At 36.2% G+C, this 20,881-nt stretch overlaps 1 protein-coding gene across 3 annotated transcripts in view; it reads left to right on the top strand.

Annotated features, from left to right (window-relative positions):
* The first annotated feature begins 4,153 nt into the window (after positions 1–4,153).
* The window catches only part of LOC129033474 (ceruloplasmin-like), a 47,226-nt gene continuing 30,498 nt past the window's right edge, over positions 4,154–20,881 (top strand). For 2 of the 3 annotated variants that reach the window (XM_054482094.1, XM_054482095.2), the window contains exons 1-5: positions 5,242–5,353; positions 7,106–7,318; positions 9,901–10,071; positions 10,759–11,001; positions 13,954–14,125. In XM_054482094.1, the coding sequence (XP_054338069.1) occupies positions 5,245–5,353; positions 7,106–7,318; positions 9,901–10,071; positions 10,759–11,001; positions 13,954–14,125 (908 nt within the window). In that variant the 5' untranslated portion in view covers positions 5,242–5,244. Of the gene's footprint in view, positions 4,314–5,117; positions 5,354–7,105; positions 7,319–9,900; positions 10,072–10,758; positions 11,002–13,953; positions 14,126–20,881 lie in introns of those variants that run through there. The other variant, XM_054482093.1, reaches the window with a different exon arrangement.

Here is a 20,881-nt window from a genome sequence, read left to right as displayed (position 1 = left end):
ACAATTAGAGCTAGTATTTCCAAAAGGGCTAAGGAAGAGCTGACTTTCAACAAATGGTGGTTATTGGTAGAAGTAATACAAAGAATAGAAATGGATCTAACAGTGACTGACATCCTCCATGGTGTCTTTAAACTCCCCATCTTGCCCCAACATCATTTATATCTAATTTGTCAGCTTTATTGGAAGATATAATTAGAGCCATATACTCTGAGAAAAACTGAGCATTTGTAGGTAATATAGAAGTCTACACACTGAAACTATTAAAGCCACTGCTATTACAGGTAGTATGAAAAGAACAGAAAATTTTATTTGGAATCCAGTAATCTATATCTGACTACTGGCACTACAATTTGGAAATGTGCATTCTACAGCAAGTTACTTGACCTTTTGAGTTTTTGATCTCTTATCTACAAATCAGATGCAAGGAAGGGGCAGGGATAAGGGAGAGACTGTTGGGAAAATTACATAAGGTAATATTTTCATTTATAAAATATTTTCTATATAGCAGAGTTTTTTACAAACATAAGATGTTATTATCACTAGTCCCTTATGCACATTTTTATTTGCTCTATTTATTTCTTAAACTTATTTACAGTTCTGGAATGGAAAAACCAGGAAGGAATATAAATTTCCTCCAAGGTATTTAGCCTCACACCTTCAGGCTAAATTCAACAAAGTTTAGCTAAGTAAACTTAAATAAAGTGAGTTATGTTCTTGAGCTGTAACCAAGAATATAATCAAATGCTAGTGACCAACTTTAAACACTGCTGTACCAAAAGGCTGATCTACTGAGGGCTATTCAGGGAGGAACAGAAAGGACTGGAACAATTATTTTCATATTGACAAACAATAATATGTAACATGACCTAGGAAAAAGTGCTTGACCCTTCACCCTTCAACAAGAAAAAAAAATAGAAGCCAATTTTCCTAGTCATCTGTTGAGAAGAACCAAAACAACAAATATTTAGCAATACCATGCTCTACCATTTTCGTTGTCAGCGGGCCGAGAGCTAACTTTTTCCATGTGCCTGCTCTGTGTCAAAGTAGAGGCCAGGTCCTTGCAGGAGCCATGAACTTTAATTATTATTACCCTTATATTACAAATAACAGGACTCTGGGTCAGAATGATTATGCAACTCATCCCACATTACACAGGTAGTAAATGGTGGAGTTGAACTGGAGGTAGATCTGCTTGAATTGAATATAGGAGATTTTTTTGCACTTTTTGGGGTACCTTGTGTAGAAAAAAAAAATGCCAGCTGAATCGATCCTTTGCTATCCATATTCCAGGGTAAAATTAATGTTCCTATGAGAATGAGGAAGAAGTCATAGAATGTTGGGAAGAAGAGGCCTTTGAAAGCTAGTGGGTGGGTCCTTTTACAGCTGCTGGTCCAGGCCACAGTGACAGAGTAGGTTTTAAGGTTCTTCCATATACAGAGCTAAATTTGTGGACCTATAGCTTCCAACTATTCGAATCCAGTTGAGTTTCTTCCTTGAGGCAGAGAGCCCATGTATACTCCTCTTCTCTTGTGACACGTTGTGTTTGACTGGGGTCTTCTTGCCAGCCCTTTCAACTGTTTCCCAAAAGGTGTGGGATGTGAATCTCTTCTCTTGGTTCTCCTGTGGGTGGTTTCTCCCAATGCCAAGGTCCCTCCAGGAGACCCAGCTTTTCTGAATTCCTTCCAAGATCTGCTGGTGACTTTAAATCTGCCAAAGCACTCGGTGGCTCAGGCAAGGATTGTGTAAACAATCCTAAGTCATGGAACGTGATCTACTCCTTAAGAGCTAAAGTAACCTTAAAGTGAGGCTAGAAACATATAGATGGTTCAGCCCAAAGAATTTGGTATGTCTTTTAAACCAAAATGCCGTATATATTACTTGCTACATTTATATTTGATCTCTTCATCCAAAACTCCAGCACTTTTTGGAGTATTGACATTTGGAGTATGTGGCATTTTCTTAAATATGTATTGATATCTATATGTACACATGGGAAAAATATACTTTGATTTTGTGTGTTTTGAAAAATAGGCTGGGTGTCATGGCTGATGCCAGTAATCCTGCCACTTTGGAAGGCCTAGGCAGGCAGATCACTTGAAGCCAGGAGTTTGAGACCAGCCTAGCCAACATGGTGAAACCCCATCTCTACTAAAAACACAAAAATTAGCCTGGTGTGGTTGCACACACCTGTAATCCCAGCTACTCAGAGTCTGAGGTGCAAGAATCACTTGAACCCAAGAGGCAGAGGTTGCAGTGAGCTGAGATTGGGCCACTGCACTCCAGCCTGAGCGACAGAGTGAAACTCTGTCTCAAAAAACATAAGAAAGAAAAAAAAGAAAAAAATACATTATAGTATATTTGTATATTAATAGTGTATCCAAAATAGGTAGGAAAAGCTATGCTGAGGTTAAAATGAAAGAACTAGACTTCTAGGTAGTGACATAAAAGACATCTAAGATATATAGTTGAGGAATAAAAGCAAGCTACAAAATTATACACACCATTTTCTTTTAATTTTTTAAAAATTTTGGTGGGTATATAGTAGGTGTCTACATTTATGGGGTACATGAGGTGTTTTGATACAGGCACGCAATGTGAAATAAGCGTATCATGAAGAACGGGGTATCCATCCCCTCAAGCATTTATCCATTGAGTTTCAAACAATCCAATTACATTCTTTGTTATTTTATGTATATTTGTTATTATTGACCATAGTCACCCTGTTGTGTTATCAAATACTAGGTCTTACTCATATATCATGTGATTGTGTTGTCTTAATATTTCTAAACATGGGTTTCTAAACCTAAACTAGAGTCTAACTTTTGAAACATACTGTGGCTTTCCAATTCTAAAATCTCAAACAATAGTAATAGATATTACAATACATGATGATACCCAGATCAGATCAATGGCTTATAAACATTCCTTCTCCTTTCCTTACTTATTGTATTCTCAGCCAAGGCACTCTATTTTTTCAATAAATTTGACATTTAAATTTAACATTTCTTGGTATCTCCAGGAAAGAGAAAGAATAAATGCTTCCTATCTAATCTTCCTATCCTAATCTATAGGAGTTATAACCTACTGGAGTAAAGTAAATACCACATGGAAATTTCAGCAACAGTCTGAAGCAGGATGTGGTTTGTTGACAGTCTGTGTCACAGCTGGTAAATTCAGAGAGGGGCATGTTTCTAAGCTGAAATGGTAAGGGAAGTCTTCACTGAGAAGGTGAAGTTTCAGTCGAGCCTTGAAGAATGGGAAAAATTTGGATTAGCCGAGAAAAAGAGAGGCTGAGGGAGGCAAAATCAGACTGGGAAATGGGCACAAATAAGATGAGATAAATTCAGAAAGCACATTATAACAACGAACGAACAGGAAGTACTGTAAATAACACTTGTTAAATGTTGACTATGCATCAGCTTCCTTGTGTGTCCGCAAGCTCCTCTGTAAGATGGCTGTCATTGAATTTACACAACTTCCTAACTGGGTAGGTAATATTATCATTTTATAAATAAAGAAATGAAGTTACATAATTACACATTGCTGATAACTGACAGCGCTAAGAGTCAAACACAGGCTGTCTGATTCCAGGTTTTCTGCATTCTCTCCCACCTCACACAGTGTTCCTAGTAAGAAAACTCCCCAAAGGGAAGGGATCCTATAAGTGAATTTTGGGGACAAATCTGGAATATCAGAGATACCAGACTGGGGCCTAGATTACATGGATAGTCTTAAATGCTAAGAAATTTGAGAATAACTTAATGAAAGTCTTAAATGACAAGAAATTTTAAATTATCATCTAGTAGAAAAACTTGATAAAGGTAGCATTTCAAGAATTTTCCGGCAATAGTACGTAGAATGGGCTAAATAGTAAGAAAGTGGAGGCCGGAGACTACACAGGAGAATATTCCTATAATTTAGGAATAGATAATCATTATCAAGGGACAGTGGATGATGGGCAACCTAACGATCCAGTGTGTTGTGCAACATTTCACCTCACCTGACAATGAAATCCAAAACCACTTGGAATGCAAATTATATATATGTTAATGAAGACAGATAATGTATGTAAATAGACACAAATGAAAGAAGAAAGCCTGGATTATAAAAGGTAGGCAAGCCCTACTCAGTTAACTTCTCCAGGCTCAGAATTTGAAAATGAAGGCGCTTTTACCATTGACCTTTCTGTTTTTTATTGGTTCTCCAGGTTGGGCAATAGATAGGCACTACTACATAGGCATTGAAGAAAGCATTTGGAACTATGCTCCTTCTGGTAAAAATATGCTCAATGGAAAGCCTTTTTCTGAAGACCTGTAAGTAATCCTTTGCACTTAAAAAGTTACTATCTGAAGCAAATTTGGTAATTGTTGATCATTGATGAAATGCTGTTGAAGACTTTCTCATGATTGACACTTGCAGGGCACATATGCCATTAGAACCACTTCGTTTGTTTAGCTCCAACATGGTATGGAAAAGAGGTAGTAATACAAATCCAAAATTGCTCTTTCCTGGAACGATCGCCACTCTTGTCTTCCTGACACGTTATTTTGCAGATCATAGCTAATTCTGTTTATCATTAATTTTGTTCCCGTGATAAGGTATAAAACAACACTTTCCTTTTGATATGTGTGTAGCTGTTTTCTCGATTTTTCTCTTCAGATAATTGAGAGAGGGAAATATAGAGGACATGAGTTGATTCTGATTTACCACGGTTTAAGAGCAAAACAACTTAATGCTACCAACAAATCGACAAATCCATTTAAATGTGTAAACAGTCCTAAATCATGGGAACGGATCGACTACTTGAATGCTAAAGTAACCTTAAAGTGGGGTTAGAAACATAGACACAGTTCAGTTTAAAGAATTTGGCATGTCTCTTAAACGAAAATGCCACGTTTTACTTACTACATTTGTATTTGATTTCTTCATTCAGTATTTCAACACTCTTCTCACCAATTACACCTGTTTTTGACTCCTATCACATTTTCTCCAGCCTCTGGGTTTTATCTGCCAAAATTAGGCTGTAGGGCTTCTGACTTTTCATTTTAGCTTATTTAACACTTTGTTTCTTTCCAGTCAACATTTGTTAAAGTTCTCTCTTTTTTGTTTGTTTATAGAGAATTTCTACAAGGAGGTCAAGCAAGGAAGAGCTTTGTTTTTAAAAAGGCTTTGTATTTTCAATATACTGATAATACATTTCAAAGGATCATTGAAAAACCATCCTGGTTGGGATTTTTAGGTCCAATGATTAAGGCAGAGACTGGAGACTTCATTTATGTACATGTAAAAAATAATGCTTCAAGAGCTTATAGTTATCATTCTCATGGGCTCACCTACTCCAAAGAAAATGAAGGTAAGCAGATCCTCTTTCCTGACATTCCTGAGTTTTGCTTATGGAGAGTATGAGCACATTGCATTAGAAAAAGCCAGGTAATCATGGACTGGTCAGCATTATGAGCTACATGGAGTTTAGAGTGGATGCAGACTCTACTTCTGATGTATTTAATGTTTATACCCAAGACAGTCCTTTTTCAGTTTCTCATCTTAATTGAGTGACAGCCCTTATGCAATTCCTAGGAAATAAAACACTTTTCCCTTACTCACCAGAAAAGAAAAAAAAATGTGTTTTTTTGTTTTGTTTTGTAGGAAACACTCATGAGCTAAACGTTAGGTTGGCAGAAATCCTATTCTGCCCCCACCTCATTTCCATTTCCTAGTAGATGAGGATCACCCTCTGGGAAGATATCAGTATCAAGAGAAATCACTACTTTCCACGCAGAATCTTCTCTCCTACACAGCTACAGTCACAGATACATCATGATTTTGAAAAATAGGGAAGGGAAGAGAAAGCCAACAAATAGGATTTTGTGAGTTTTTGGGAGACAACAAGGAAAGCTAGGAAAAGAGAGTTTGGAATTGTCTTTAGTAGAATACAGATATTTTTTCCCAGTGTTTGAAATAAGGTTTTTAAAAGGCCTGGCATAAATCTTTAGAAAACTGGAATTTTAGGCCAACTTGATAAGAGTACCACCTATAGCATACGTGCTTCTTCCAACAGAGGCTCTATGATAATACAGGGCAGCGGAAATCCGATATGCCATTCCTTTCATCTGTCATCATTATTTTGCCATGTTACATGACCATCTTGCAATGATTATTGCCCTTTAAATATATTCTATGAAAAAAAAGAAAAATAGTCTATATTATAGACATATAATATGAAAAATGTTAACAAGAGTTTGCTTTATTTGTTTATTTTTTAATCAACTCTCAAAACTTGGACTCAGGTTTGATGATTCCATCAGGGAAGCATGAAGAAGAACTAGAAAACAGGCCTTGAATTAATCCTCAGGCCTGAAACAGATTCAGGAAACTGGACCATGACTGGAGCCAGTTCCAGATGGGCTGCTGGGCAGGAAGAAAGTACAAAACAGTCAGTCATAATTTCTTCATGTTCAGTATGGAACAGGAGGGTCCCAAAAGAAGAACAGAGAATCAGAGGCTGCTCATGTTTCAAAGTCTTTTATTTAATAAAGGAATTTTATTCATAGTTAGCAGGATCCCAGCCATGAGGGGTAAGGATCTGAGGCAACATTTTAGCCAGAGAAGAAGAAAGAAAGGAGAGCAAGGGTCCAAAGTAAGAACTGAGGTAATAGTTCAGAGTAACGGCATGGGCCACCTTCGGACTGCAGTGGGCTACTTGGAAGTAACAGGGACAGCCTTGGATGCCCTGGGTCCCAAGTCTGACTGGCAATGAAGAAAATATGGAGGGCAACTCGGGAGTCCAGAGGTTACCTCTGCATCTGAGATCTAGGCACGTGGTAGGTGCAAAGTAAATATTTGTTGAATCCATCAGTAAGAGTGATGATAGTCTATTAATATACTGCCTGCCTCATTCCAATTTAGTCTAAAAACTGCGCCAAGCTGAGCATTCAGGTAGAAGCCAACCACAGGGGATTTAGGGAGGTAGGAATCTGGGAAATGGTGGGGAGAAATGCACACTTTTTGAGAAATACAAAATAGCTTAATGGAGGAAGCCCGAGTCACATTCAAAATAGTGTTATCCAATATGTACTGTAACCACAGTGCAGAATATGTTTTCTAGGTGCTATCTATCCTGATAATACAACAGGCCTGCAAAAGGAAGATGACTATCTGGAGCCAGGGAAACAATATACCTACAAGTGGTATGTAGAAGAACATCAGGGACCCGGCCCCAATGACAGTAATTGTGTGACAAGGATTTACCATTCCCATATAGACACTGCAAGAGATGTAGCTTCAGGACTTATTGGACCAATTCTGACTTGTAAAAGAGGTAACTTTAAAAAAAAATCTCATTGCAGTAAAAGAATCAACCAGAATGGGTAGGCTGTCCTCTGCTCTCCTAGAGGAATTTTACTATCCAAGGCACTCCGTTTTCCTGCCTTAACCTTGGTTTTCCAGTCAAGAATGGAAACTTGCCATCTTGGACTCTGAGCACTAGATGGCAATCTCAAATCCAACCCTCAGTTCAACCAATAATGCAGGTTGGTCACTAGATGGTAGTCAAACCCAATAAACTTCACTTCAGCCATCTTCATTCAAAATTACTGCCACATTTTTGTGTTTATGTTTTAAGGTGAATCAGTTAGAATCATCAGTTTATTAATAATTCTTGCAAGCAGGAAGTTTTACTGATATGTTTCTAACTTGCAAGGGAATATAGAGTTTTGAAAATTCTGATTTGGTTCGTTAAAACAAGATCAACAAAGCGACAGCACTAGATTAATTATGAAGTTAATGAGCAAATTTAACTTCCTATGACAATCAAAGTTTAAATTTTAGGTGAACAAACAGCTTTTCACAATAAATATTTTAATAATTGCAGTTTCCTATGGCAAACACACATAGTCTCATGATTACAAATTACATTCCCTGGGAGATAACTTTTTTTTTTTTGTATTTTTAGTAGAGGCGGGGGTTTCACCATATTAGCCAGGCTGGTCTTGAACTCCTGACCTTGTGATCTGCCTGTCTCGGCCTCCCAAAGTGCTGGGATTAAAGGTGTGAGCCACTGTGCCCGGCCGGGAGATGACTTTTTAAACCAACTTTGGAAGAGCTTTTTGCCTTTCTCAAAATTGCAAGGAACTCAACTGCATAATGGCAAGATAAAGAATATGTGTTTATTATATTTAACGTAAACATTAGCTATCTAGTCAGAACATTTCCAAACTTTCTACCTTTTCTTTTTAAACAGTAAGATAACTTAATGCTTTGCATTCTCAAAGGCAAGTATGTGAACTGCCAACAAGCCTTCCTTGATTGGGTGCGGTGGCTCATGCCTGTAATCCCAGCACTTTGGGAGGCCAGGCTGGGAGGATCACTTAAGGCCAGGAGTTCGAGACCAGCCTGGGCAACTTAGTGAAACCATGTCTCTACAAAAAAAAAGAAAGAAAAAGAAAAAGACTTTCTCACTTACAGTTATGTTGATTTATGCCCTATGGTTTTAAATATAAGGCTGATATAAAATATTTGGGACTGATAATAATTTTATAGAATATTATATTTTTATATACTTTTTAAAATATTATAACTATTTTATTTCCACTGTCCTAAGCACTTTTCTCTTTTGTTCAATCTAAGCGCACAGAGGGATCTTATCCATTTTGAGTCATTTGTTTCCATCTGTGGGTTAATGAGTCTGAAATCTGTAACTTTGGTTCAAACTCCTTTACTGATGGTCAGGCCTGGCAACTTGGCGTCTCTACTTGGGTGTTTCATTCGTACCTAAACACATCATATTCCAAAACCCGTCATTTGTTCCTGCCCTGAATCTCTCCCTTCCTTCTGTGTTCCCTGCCTTGGGGAATGGCCCCAGTATGCTCCAATTAGTCACTGGAGACAAAACCCTGGGTATCATTCTTGATACTGCCCTCTCCCTCATCACTTGCTAAATACATCAGTCAAGTCCTGCCAGCTCTACTTCCTACACATCACAAGGTCAGCTCACTTCTCTTCGGCTCCACAAACTCTAACCCAGTTCAGGCCACTGCCATCTTTTTGCTAGGATACCCACAACAGCCTCTTAGCTGCCCCACCAGTCTCTAGTGCCTCCCCTTTCAATTCATCTCCACTTGGCTTTCTGTCTGGGGGGGTGAAGGTGGGAGGATGATTCTGATTCTGTCACTCCTTAGCTTAAAATCCTTCAATGACTGCTGATTGTTCTGATGATAAAGTCCAAATTCCTTTTATCTTAATTGCTGGCTGGAATCTTCTCTACAGGTACACCCCAGCAAACTCCTCATCCTTTAAATATCAACTGAGGTGTCACTGCCTTCAGAAAAGATTTCCATACCCAAAATTAAATTAACTAGCTCCCAAACACTGAGCTCTTCCCTACTATAGAACTTTACACACTATAGTATCTTATTAATTGATGGCGTCCACCCTTGATTGTATGCCCTGCAAGGGTAGATAACTGTCTTGTTCACTTTTATGAGCTCAACACTTGCCATAGTACCTAACACATTACAAATATTCAATAAATATTTGTTGAATATAAGCATAGAAGAATAAATAAATTGGTATGAACTGAAGTTATCCTTCGTTTGAGGAAGCACAAATTTTTAGACTTTGAACAATCTCACGCGATAATGGTCATCAGATGCAGACACTGCAGAAAGTTACTGATTTGATGTAAAGATGAATATGGATTCTTTAAATATGGCTTCATATAGATAATACGCTTTTTAAAGTTTGTTGTAAACTTTACAAAAACTGGCATCTCACGTCGCAAACATTTACCTTTTTCATGTGCCCTAACAATTAACAAAACTAGATCGTAAAAGTAGTTGTATCTGTAACAATGGTTCTAATTAATGTCTACATGAAAAATAAGAAATGTGTTTTTTGTTTCAGGGACACTGAATGGAGACACTGAAAAAGATATTGACAGGTCTTATTTTCTGATGTTTTCCACAACTGATGAAAGCAGAAGCTGGTATAGTGATGAAAATATTCGTGCATTTACTGAATCTGGCAAAATTAACACTAGTGATCCCCGTTTTGAGGAGAGCATGAGCATGCAATGTACGATTAAAAGAACTTTCTCATACATAATATCTTATAATTCTAACTTCTATGATCGTATTCAGTCATTTCCCTTTGTTCAAGTTTATTTAGTTGAGTTTATATTTTTCAGCGTTTCACTCAGAGTATACTGGGTTGACATGCAAATGCAAATCACTAGTAAAGCCTGCTCATTTCCTAAGTCCCATAGCAAGTAAAGTTTGGTCAATATTTGTTTTCTGAAGTCTGATATTGATTTAAAATAGACAGTAAAAATCTAAGAAAGATGTAACTTTGAGTAATAAAATATGGAATAACAAAGACATAATTGACCAAATATTTTATGAATATGTGTTTTTATGCAACATAGAATTTTTCAGAAATGATGTCGTCATAATCCATCACCCTTATCCTTGCTTTCTTCTCTCATGAACTTAGTTTCTATTTTTTTCCCCTTTTCACTGCTTCCTGCCTTTCAGGAACTTTTTCTCCTCTTGCCTTTAAACCTTTGTGCTCCCCTCACTTCTCATCATACACAATGCATATGGACTCCTTTCCCATGAAACACAAATCAGATGTTATAGATTATGTGTGAGAACGATGTTGACATTGTGAGGTTTATATTAATATGATGAGGAAATACATAGAATTTTTACCAGGTGGCACTGATCTATCATGCCTGATTGATTAATATACATTTATTTTCAGCAATAAATGGATACGTCTATGGAAATCTGCCCAATCTCACCATGTGTGCTGAAGATAGGGTCAAGTGGTATTTTGTTGGCATGGGTGGCGTGGCTGACATACACCCCGTCTACCTCCATGGACAAACTCTGATCTCTCGGAATCACAGAAAGGACACCATTGTGCTCTTCCCCTTCTTACTGGAAGATGCCTTCATGGTGGCCAAGGCCCCCGGAGTGTGGATGCTGGGATGCCAGATACATGGTAGGGATCTATTACTTTTGCGTAATACAGAATCAGAGAACTTCCAAGGTCATAGCCCATTACAAATGTCTTACCTTACAAATGAAGAAACCAATATCCAAGAAGGTGATATGATTCCTTTTGGAAATAGTCAGTGATGGAGCCCAGGTCCCTGACAGCTTTTCATTCGATTACTTTAAATCCTTTTAAGTATATAGGATTGGGTTGTTGTTTTTACAAAAACTTTTATATTCATTGTGAGAATATAAACCCTGAGTGAGAACCCTGAGTGTCAGACAGAGCAGATATTATTACAGCTTTTTCTTTAATTGAGGAAATAAGTATCAAAATCCTATGGGAAGCAGAGCAAGAAATTATGCAGAACCCAATAATTCTAATTGATTACTCAAGTAAACCTCCTTATTTTTGTTTATTTCCCTCTCCAATCACATTTGCCATTTAATAACAGAATGGTCAGTTATGATGTTATTTATCTTTCTTATTCTTGAATATGACAAAACTCTATATATGATCACGTAAATGTTCTGTGTTATTTTTCAATCAGAAAACATAATTTTCATTAGAATTACAGAATTTAACTTTATTTTTTTGGTAGAAAAATGGAGTTTACTTCTCTGATGAAAACCTTTCTTTTTGCAAGTCCCGAACTTTGGTTAGTATCATGTTTCAATTAATTATTCAAACAACTAGATGACAAGTATTTATCAGGATTTTCTATGTGCTGCATCCCTCCCAGGGGTGTGAGAAAAAGAAGAACCACTCATGGCTATTATAACTCAAGGACTGAATTTAGTGATAAAAAGTTGTCTCTTGGAAAAGATGATCATTTTCAGATTAAAATATACTCAGCTCCACCAGTACTTCCTATCTACCTTATTCTCAGATCATACCCTCAAGCCAGTTTTTCTACCTCAACCCTGCAGAAAGACTAGTGTCAGCCCTAGACCAAGTGAAAAAACACCTCAAAGCCTAGTTGGCTGATGGGATCCCATCACTTTCTTCTGTTTCTCTTCTCTTTTTGTGTCCTTCTGAAGCTTTTCTGCACTTTAATTTACTCCATTTTTTTTAAGTAATTACAAGAATATATGAATAGACCTTTGCTGGAAAGAAAGGTAGGAAGGAAAGAAAGGAGGAAAAAAAGTGGGAGAAATGGAAGGAGAGAAGGAGGAAAAGGGGCAGAAAAATAGGTAGAGGAAAGCAGGCAGAAAAAGTGAAAGAAGTCTAATGCAGTATACATTAGCCTCCAGCTCAAAAGAGCTGAGAGTTAAATAATCCAGCCGTTAAATTATTGGTAGCTTCAAATTGGTCGCAATGGGAAGTGCTTACACTACAAAAAAATTAGCACATAAATCAGAGTTTGTGTTTAGTTTTGGAGAGCTGCTTTAAGGACACATCATTAGTCCAATTCCACCCCACCACCATCTTAGCCACTGTAATCAATTTGTGCAAGTATTTGAAAACCTGTTCACTATGCACTTTCACACAACATAAACATGAACATGTAGAAATAAAAATACATAGCTATGTTTTGTGTTTTGTTTTATGTAAGTAGATCACACTGCATATAATATTCTATTGTTTTCATCACTCATATCAAAGTCTTGAAGTCTTTTTCCATGCATTCTCTATACATTTAACTTATTCTTTTTAACTGTTGCATAGTTTTCCATATTTTGGTTGTACTGTAATTTATTTAACCATTTGCCTACAGACAGATGTTTAAGTTGCTACTGCCTTTTTGGTTTATTAACAATGTTGTAGTTAATACCTTTTTTTTTTTGTTTTTTGAGATGGAGTTTCCCTCTTGCTGCCCAGGCTGGAGTGCAGTGGCGCAATCTCAGCTCACCGCAACCTCTGCCTCCCAAGTTCAAGCGATTCTCCTGCCTCAGTCTCCTGAGTAGCTGGGGTTACAGGCATGCACCATCACGCCCAGATAATTTTGTATTTTTAGTAGAGACAGGGTTTCTCCATATTGGTCAGGCTGGTCTTGAACTCCCGACCTCAGGTGATCCGCCTGCCTCGGCCTCCCAAAGTGCTGGGATTACAGTCATGAGTCACCCTGCCTGACCTTATTTAATACCTTTTTATATGTCTCTTCATGTATGTGAAAATATTTCTCATGACTCTCAAGAAGTGAAACCGTATAATGGCAGAGAGCTTTTTTTTTTTTTTTTGAGTCATGCTCTGTTGCTCAGGCTGGAGTTCAGTGGTGCAGTCATGGCTCACTGCAGCCTCGATCTTCTGGGCTCAAGCAATCTTCCCACCTTAGCCTCCGGAGTAGTTGGCATTACAGGCATACACCATCACACCCAGCTGATTTTTTTTGTTGTTTTTTGTAGAGATGGGGTTTTGTCATGTTGCCCAGGCTGGTCTCAAACTCCTGGGCTCAAGTGAGGCCGCTTGCCTTGGCCTCCAAAAGTGCTGAGATTACACATGTGACCCACTGCCTGCCAGGGCTTTTAATTTTAACAAATTTTGCCAAATTGTCTCCCATAAAGTCTATATTAATTTACATTCCCACCAATGGTGCTCTGAAATTAAAACGGAGGACTGATTTTCTCATGCCTTGAGTTTCTTTCTTCCAGCCAACTAGTTAATTGAATAAACCAACTAACTCATTAATGACTAGTAGTAGTAATTTCATATTCATGAGGGAAGATGTTCTTGGACTCTCAAATTCTTCTCAGTATGTAGGTACCATCTTCACATCAGAGTTGGTCCAAAGCTGGTTATTATTCTCTAATAATATATATGCCTTTAATATTCATTTTTGCATCCTGACTTTTGTACTTATTTCATACATCTTAAATTTTTCCATTGATGTCATACATCATATTTCTCAAAGAAATAGAAAGTCTCAATATTGTTGGCTAAAACTGAAAATATGTATTAACCAAGAAAATTGTCTTAATGTTTTAATAACATTCTCTATCTGGGTTTACTGTTTTTCAGAGAGTATGCAGGCATTTTTCAAAGTAAGTAATTGCCAGAAACCTTCAACAGAAGCCTTCGTTACTGGGACACATGTTATACATTACTATATTGCTGCTAAGGAAATTCTTTGGAACTATGCTCCATCTGGTATAGATTTCTTCACTAAAAAAAATTTAACAGCAGCTGGAAGGTAATGATTCACTGGTTAAAATATTTATAGTTAAATAATTAAGGTAATTGAAAAATTTCATAATCTAGTTACTTCTAAAAAAGATTTAGGCATCTAATTAAAATATACTGATAAAATAAATATAAGAAAATACTTGGAAAATTTTGAAGCCAAGGAGCATTGCTAGACAAAATTCTTCTCTAAATGTGCTGGCCGACAATGTAAAGGAAAATATACTAGTCATATTTTTCCTAGCACAAAACTTTAAAATGGATTTATTTTATACTTATGAAACATTTAACAACATAGCAGACAATGTCATCAATAACATTTTATTAAAATTTTAAAACATTCTTTGTGTGTAACTTATACACTCCTGCTAAGATCTGAAGGCATAATTAAATCATTGAATGTGATATCCTTAAACTATATTCTATAAATATTATGTATTCAGTAACACCTAAGACTATATTACCAATTGTTGTCTTAATAACCAAAAACTAACACTAAAATACATTACTCTGGCATTAGCATTTAAAAGTGGGCAAAAAGTTTTTCTGACAGTCCAACTGCCAAGTATATTTACCATACTGAGGACAGTAAGAGATTTAATTCTTCTGGCCTACTGAATGAAGATGCATGTTAGAACAGACAAAGTCCTAAACCCACCAGAAAATAACATTCTTTATGATACTTATTTTTCTCTAATTCACTCACAGGAATTTGAGAAAGCAAAGAATATTATGTCAAGTAGACATTTTCCCATCTTTATTTTTAATTATTTTTTAATGATACATGATATTTGTACAAATTTAGGGGGTACATATGATATTTTGATATGTGCATATAATATGTGATAACTAAATCAGAGCATTTAGGATATCCATTGCCTCAAACATCTATCATTTGTTTGTGGTGGAAACTTTTCAATTTTTTTCTTGTGGCTATTTTGAAATATATGATATAGTATTATTAACCATAGTCACCCCACTGAGCTATTGAACACTGGGGCATATTTCTTCTATCTAATTGTATGTTTGTACCCATTAACCAACCTCTCTTCATCATCCATTACTCCCCCACCACCACCCCCACACATTCTTCCAAGCCTCTGGTAACCATCATGCTATTTTCTACCTCCATAAGATCGACTTTTCTAGCTTCCATGTATGAGGGCATATGACATTTGTCTTTCTGCGCCTGGTTTATTTTGCTTAATATAATGCATCCCAGTTGCATCCATGTTGCTGCAAATAACATGGTCTCAGTCTTTTTTATGGCTGAATAGCATTCCATTGTGTATATATAGTACATTTTCTTAACTATTCACCTGTTAATGCACACTTGGGTTGAATTCCATATCTTGGCTTTCGGGGATAATGCTGCAATAAACATGGAGGTGTAGTTATCCCTTTGATACACTGGTTTCTTTTCCTTTGGATAAATACCCAGTAGTGGATTGTATGTTAGTTCTAATTTTAGTTTTTTGATGAAACTCCATACTGTGTTCCATAATGGCTGTACTAATTTACATTCTCACCAACAGTGTGTAAGAGTTCCTTCTCTGCAACCTCAGCAGCTTTTGCTACTTTTTGTATTTTTGATAATAGCCATCTTAACTGGGGTGAGATGATATCTCATTGTGATTTTGATTTCCATTTCCCTGATGAAGAGTAATGCTGAGCATTTTTTCATATATCTGTTGGCCACTTGTGTATCTTCTGTAGAGAAATGTCTCTTCATTTGACCCTTTGCCTGCTTTTTAATGGGAATATTATTATTGTTATTATTATTATTATTACTGTTAAGCTGTTTGAATTCCTTGTATATTCTGGATATTCATCCTTCATCAGATGAATAGTTTGCAAATATTTTCTCTCATTCAACAGGTTTTCTTTCCACTCTGTTGATTGTTTCCTTTGCTGTGCAGAAGCATTTTAGTTTAACATAATTGAAATTGTCTATTTTTGTTTTTGTTGTCTGTGCTTTTGAGGTATTAGCTATAAAATATTTAGATCAATGTCCTGGAGTGTTTCCCCCATGTTTTTTTCTAGTCAGTTTTTATATTTGGGTCTTACAGGTAAGCATTTAATCCACTTTGAGTTGATTTTTGCATATGATGAGATATGGCCTCTAATTTCATTCCTCTGCATGTGGATATCCTGTTTTCCCAGCACCATTTATTGAAGAAGGTGTCCTTTCCCGAGTGTATATTCTATGTTCTTGTCACTTTTTTTTTTGGAAGGTTAGTTGGCTGTAAATATATGGACTTATTTCTTTCTGGGTTCTCTATTATTTTTCATTGGCCTGTATGTCATTGGGTTCTCTATTCTTTTTCATTGGCCTATATGTTATTGGCCTATAGGATTTTTTTTTCTATTTTTGTGAAGAATGCTACTGATATTTTATAGGGTTGCCTTAAATCTGTAGATTGCTTTTGGTAGAATGGTCATTTCAACAATATTAATTTTGATCCATGAGCATGGAGTGTCTTTCCACTTTTTGTATCCTCTTCAGTTTCTTTCATCAGTGTTTTGTGGCTTTCCTTGTAAACATCTTTCATCTCTTTGGTTAAATTTATTCTTAGGTTTTTTGTTTCGTTTGGTTTTTGTTTTGTAGTTATTGTGAATGGGATTGTTCTCTTGATTTCTTCTTCAGCTACTGTGTTATTGGTATATAGAAACACTACTGATTTTTGTATGTTGATTTGTATCCTGCAACTTTATTGAATTCATTTATTCTAAGAGTTATTTTGTAATGTCTTTAAATTTTTCTATATATAAGATCATGTCATCTGCAAAAAGGAACAATTTGACTTCCCCTTTTCTAATTTGAATGCCTTTTATTTCTTTCTCTTGCTTGACTGCTCTGGCTAGGACTTCCAATACTATGTCAAATAGGAATGGTGAAAGTGGGCATCCTTGTCTTGTTCCAGTTCTTGGAGGAAAGGCTTTCTGGTTTTCTCCATTCAGTATGTTAGCTGTGGGATTGTCATATATAGCCTTTATTATGTTGAGAGTGTAACTCTTATGCCTGATTTGTTGAGAGTTTTTGTCACGAAAGGATGTTGAATTTTATCAAACACTTTTTCTGTACCTACTGATATGATCATATGGTTTTTGTCCTTTATTCTGTTAATGTAATATATCACATTGATTGATTTGCATATGTTGAAACATCCTTGCATCCCTGGGAAAAAAACCCCACTTGATCATGGTGTATTATCTTTTTGATATTTGTTGGATTTGGTTTGCAAGTATCTTGTTGAGGATGTTTTCATCTATGTTCATCAGAGATATGTAGTTTTCTTTTTATGTTGTGTCCTTGTCTAGTTTTGGTATTAAGGTAATGGTGACCTTGCAGAATGAGTTAGGAAGAATTCCCTCCTCTTCAGTTTTCTGGAATAGTTTGAGAAGAATTGGTATTAATTCTTCTTTGTAAGTTTGGTGGAATTTGTCAGTAAAGCCATCCACTCCTGGGCTTTTCTTTCTTGGGGGATTTTTTTTTACTGATTCAATCTCATCACTCAATATTGGAGTGTTCAGGTTTTCTGTTTCTTCCTGGTTCAATCTTAGTAGGTTATCTGTGTCCAGGAACTTATCCATTTCCTCTAGGTTTTTCTGTTTGTTATTGTACAGTGGTTCATAATAATCTCTAATGATCCTCTGTATTTCTATGGTATCAGTTGTAATGTCTCCTTTTGTATTTCTAATTCTGTTTATTTGTGTCTTCTCTCTTTTCTCTTGGTTAGTCAAGCTAGTGGTTTATCTATTTTGTTTATTTTTTTTTAAATAAACTTTTCATTTAGTTGAGCCTTCCTATGTTTTTTAGTCTCTTTTTAACTGAGTTCTGATCTGACCTTTATTATTTCTTTCCTTCTACTAATTTGGGGTTTGGTTTATCCTGCTTTTCTAGTTCCTTGAGGTGCATCATTAGGATATTTACTTGAAATCTTTCTACTTTTTTTTGGTTTTGTTTTTTGAGACAGAGTCTTGCACTGTCATTCAGGCTACAGTGCAGTGGCATGATCTCAGCTCACTCTAACCTTCACCTCCCTGGTTCAAGTGATTCTCCTGCCTCAGCCTCCCAAGCATCTGGGATTACAGGCACACACCACCACACCCGGCTAATTTTTGTATTTTTAGTAGAGACAGGGTTTCACCATGTTGGCCAGGCTGGTCTCGAGCTCCTGACCTCAAGTGATCCTCCCGCCTTGGTCTCGCAAAGTACCGGGATTACAGGTGTGAGCCACCACACCTGCCCTTTTTCAACTTTTTTAATGTAGGTATTTATTGCTATAAAATACTCTATCAGCACTGCTTTTGCTGGATCTCAAAGGATTTGTTGGGTTTCCATTTTCATTTGTTTCAATAAATTTTTAAATTTCTTTCTTAATTTCTTCATTGACCCGGTGGTCACTCAGGATCATGTTGTTTAATTTTAATGTATTTGTACAGTTTCTAAAGTTCCTCTTGAATTCTAGCTTTATTCCATTATACAATGATATGATTTCAACGTTTTAAAATTTGTCAAAATATTTTGTGGCCTCACATATGGTCTATCCTGGAGAATTTTCCATGTGCTGATGAAAAGAATGTGTGTTCTGCAGCAAGTGGTTAAAATGTTTTGTAAATATCTGTTAGGTCCATTTGGTCTAAAGTATAGTTTAAATCCAATGTTTCTTTGTTGACTTTCTGTCTAGATGATTGGTCCAATGCTGAGAGTGGGGCGTTGAAGTCCTCAACTATTATTGTATTAGAGTTTATCTCTCCCTTTAGCTCAATAATATTTACTTTATGTATCTGGGTGCTTTGGTGTTGGGCATATATATTTAGAATTGTTACATTCCCTCACTGAATTGATCCCGTTATCATTATAAAACGACCTTGTCTCTTTTTACATTTTTGACTTAAAGTCTGTTTTACCTGATATAAGGATAGCTATTCCTACTAACTTTTGGTTTTTGTGTCTGTGGAATATCTTTTTTCATCCCTTCATGTTTAGTCTTTATGTGTCTTTACAGGTGAAGTGAGTTTCTTGTAGGTAGCATATATTTGGGTCATTTTAAAAAATTCATTCATCCAGTCTATATCTTTTAATTGGGGAATCTAATTTATTTATATTCAAGGTTATTATTGATAGGTAAGAACTTATTCCTGTCATTTTGGTAATTGTTTTCTGGTTATTTCATATACCCTTTCCCCTTCTGTTTCTCTCTTTTTGTTTATAATTGCAGTTTGGTGGTTTTCTGTAGTCCTTGAGTCCTTTGTCTTTCTCATTTGTGTGTCTGCCGTGCCAATGAGTTTTATGTTTTCAGGATGGTAGATATTATCCTATTGCTTCCAGATATAGGACTCCCTTAAGCATTTCTTATAGGGCCTATCTAATGGTGATGAATTTCCTCAGTTTTTGCTTGTCTGGGAAAGATTTTATTTCTCCTTCATTTTTGAAAAATAGCTTTGCTGAGTATAGTACTCTTGGTTGACTCTTCTTTTTTATTTTCAGTGTTTTGAGTGTATCATCTCATGCTGTTTTGGCCTGTAAGAGTTCTGCTGAGAAATCTGCTATTAGTCTGATGGGGATTTCTTTATACGAGACTAGATGCTTTTCTCTTGCTGTTTTTAGAATTCTGTTTTTTCTTTCTTTGTTTTTGACTCTTGACTCTAATGTGTCTTAGAGAAGGCCTTTTCAGGTTGATCTATTTGGGGATCCTTGAGTTTCCTGTGTCTGAATGTCTATATCTATCTCTTGTAAGACTTTTGAACTTTTCAGTTTATTATTATTATTCTTTTGCATTAACAGTGTTTGTTTTTTTTAACAAGGAATGAAAACAAACTTTTTTTTTTTTTAGACAGAGTCCTGCTCTGTCACCCAAGTTGGAAGGCAGTTGCATGATCACAGCTCACTGCTCCCTCAAACTCTTTGGCTCAAGTGATCCTTCCACTTCAGTCTCCGAAGTAGCTAGGTCTATAGGCACGTGCCACCACACCCAGCTAATTTTTTAAATGTTCTGTAGAAATAGAGTCTTACTATGTTGCCTTGCCTAGTCTCAAACTCCTGGCCTCAATCAATTTTCACAGCCTCCCAAAGTGCTGGGATTATAGACATGAGCTACTATGCCCAGCCCTCAGCTATTATTTTGTTGAATAGGTTTTCTATGTCTTTGTCCATTTCTTCTCCTTCTGGAATACCCAACATTTGAATATTTGGTAGCTTTATGTCACTCATATGTCACATATGCTTTTTTCATTCTTTTTCATTCTTCATTTCTTTCTCTCTCTCTCCCTTTTTTTTTTTGTCTGACTGGGTGTTTCAAAATACCAGACCTCAAGTTCAAAAATTATTTTTTCAAGTCTGTTGTTGAAGCTCTAGATCATATTTTTAATTTTTAAAAAATTGTTCAGTTCTAGGATGTCTTTTTGGGGTTTTAAAAGTTGTATCTCTGTTGAATTTCTTATTCAGATCATGAATTTTTTTCTGATTTCTTTGTGTTGCTTATCTGTGTTCTGTTATATCTCACTGAGCTTCAATATTGTTATTTTGACTTTTTTTGGCATTTCATAGATTTCTTTTTCATTGGAATCTGTCACTGGAGAATCATTGTGTTGTTTTGGAAGTGTCATGTTTCCTTGCTTTTTCATGCTTCTTGTGTTTTACATTGATATCTGCACTTCTTTCCATTTTTTGTGGGGGGGTGGCTTTTGTAGGAAAAGAGACATTTTCTATAGATGTATTTATAGTGTGGATTGGGTAGGATGCTTTAACTTTGATTCTTGC

This window comes from Pongo pygmaeus, chromosome 2 (assembly GCF_028885625.2).
Source record: "Pongo pygmaeus isolate AG05252 chromosome 2, NHGRI_mPonPyg2-v2.0_pri, whole genome shotgun sequence".
NCBI classification, from domain to species: Eukaryota; Metazoa; Chordata; class Mammalia; order Primates; family Hominidae; genus Pongo; species Pongo pygmaeus.
Note: the sequence above shows the minus strand (reverse complement) of the source record. Positions and strands in the feature narration are given on the sequence as shown.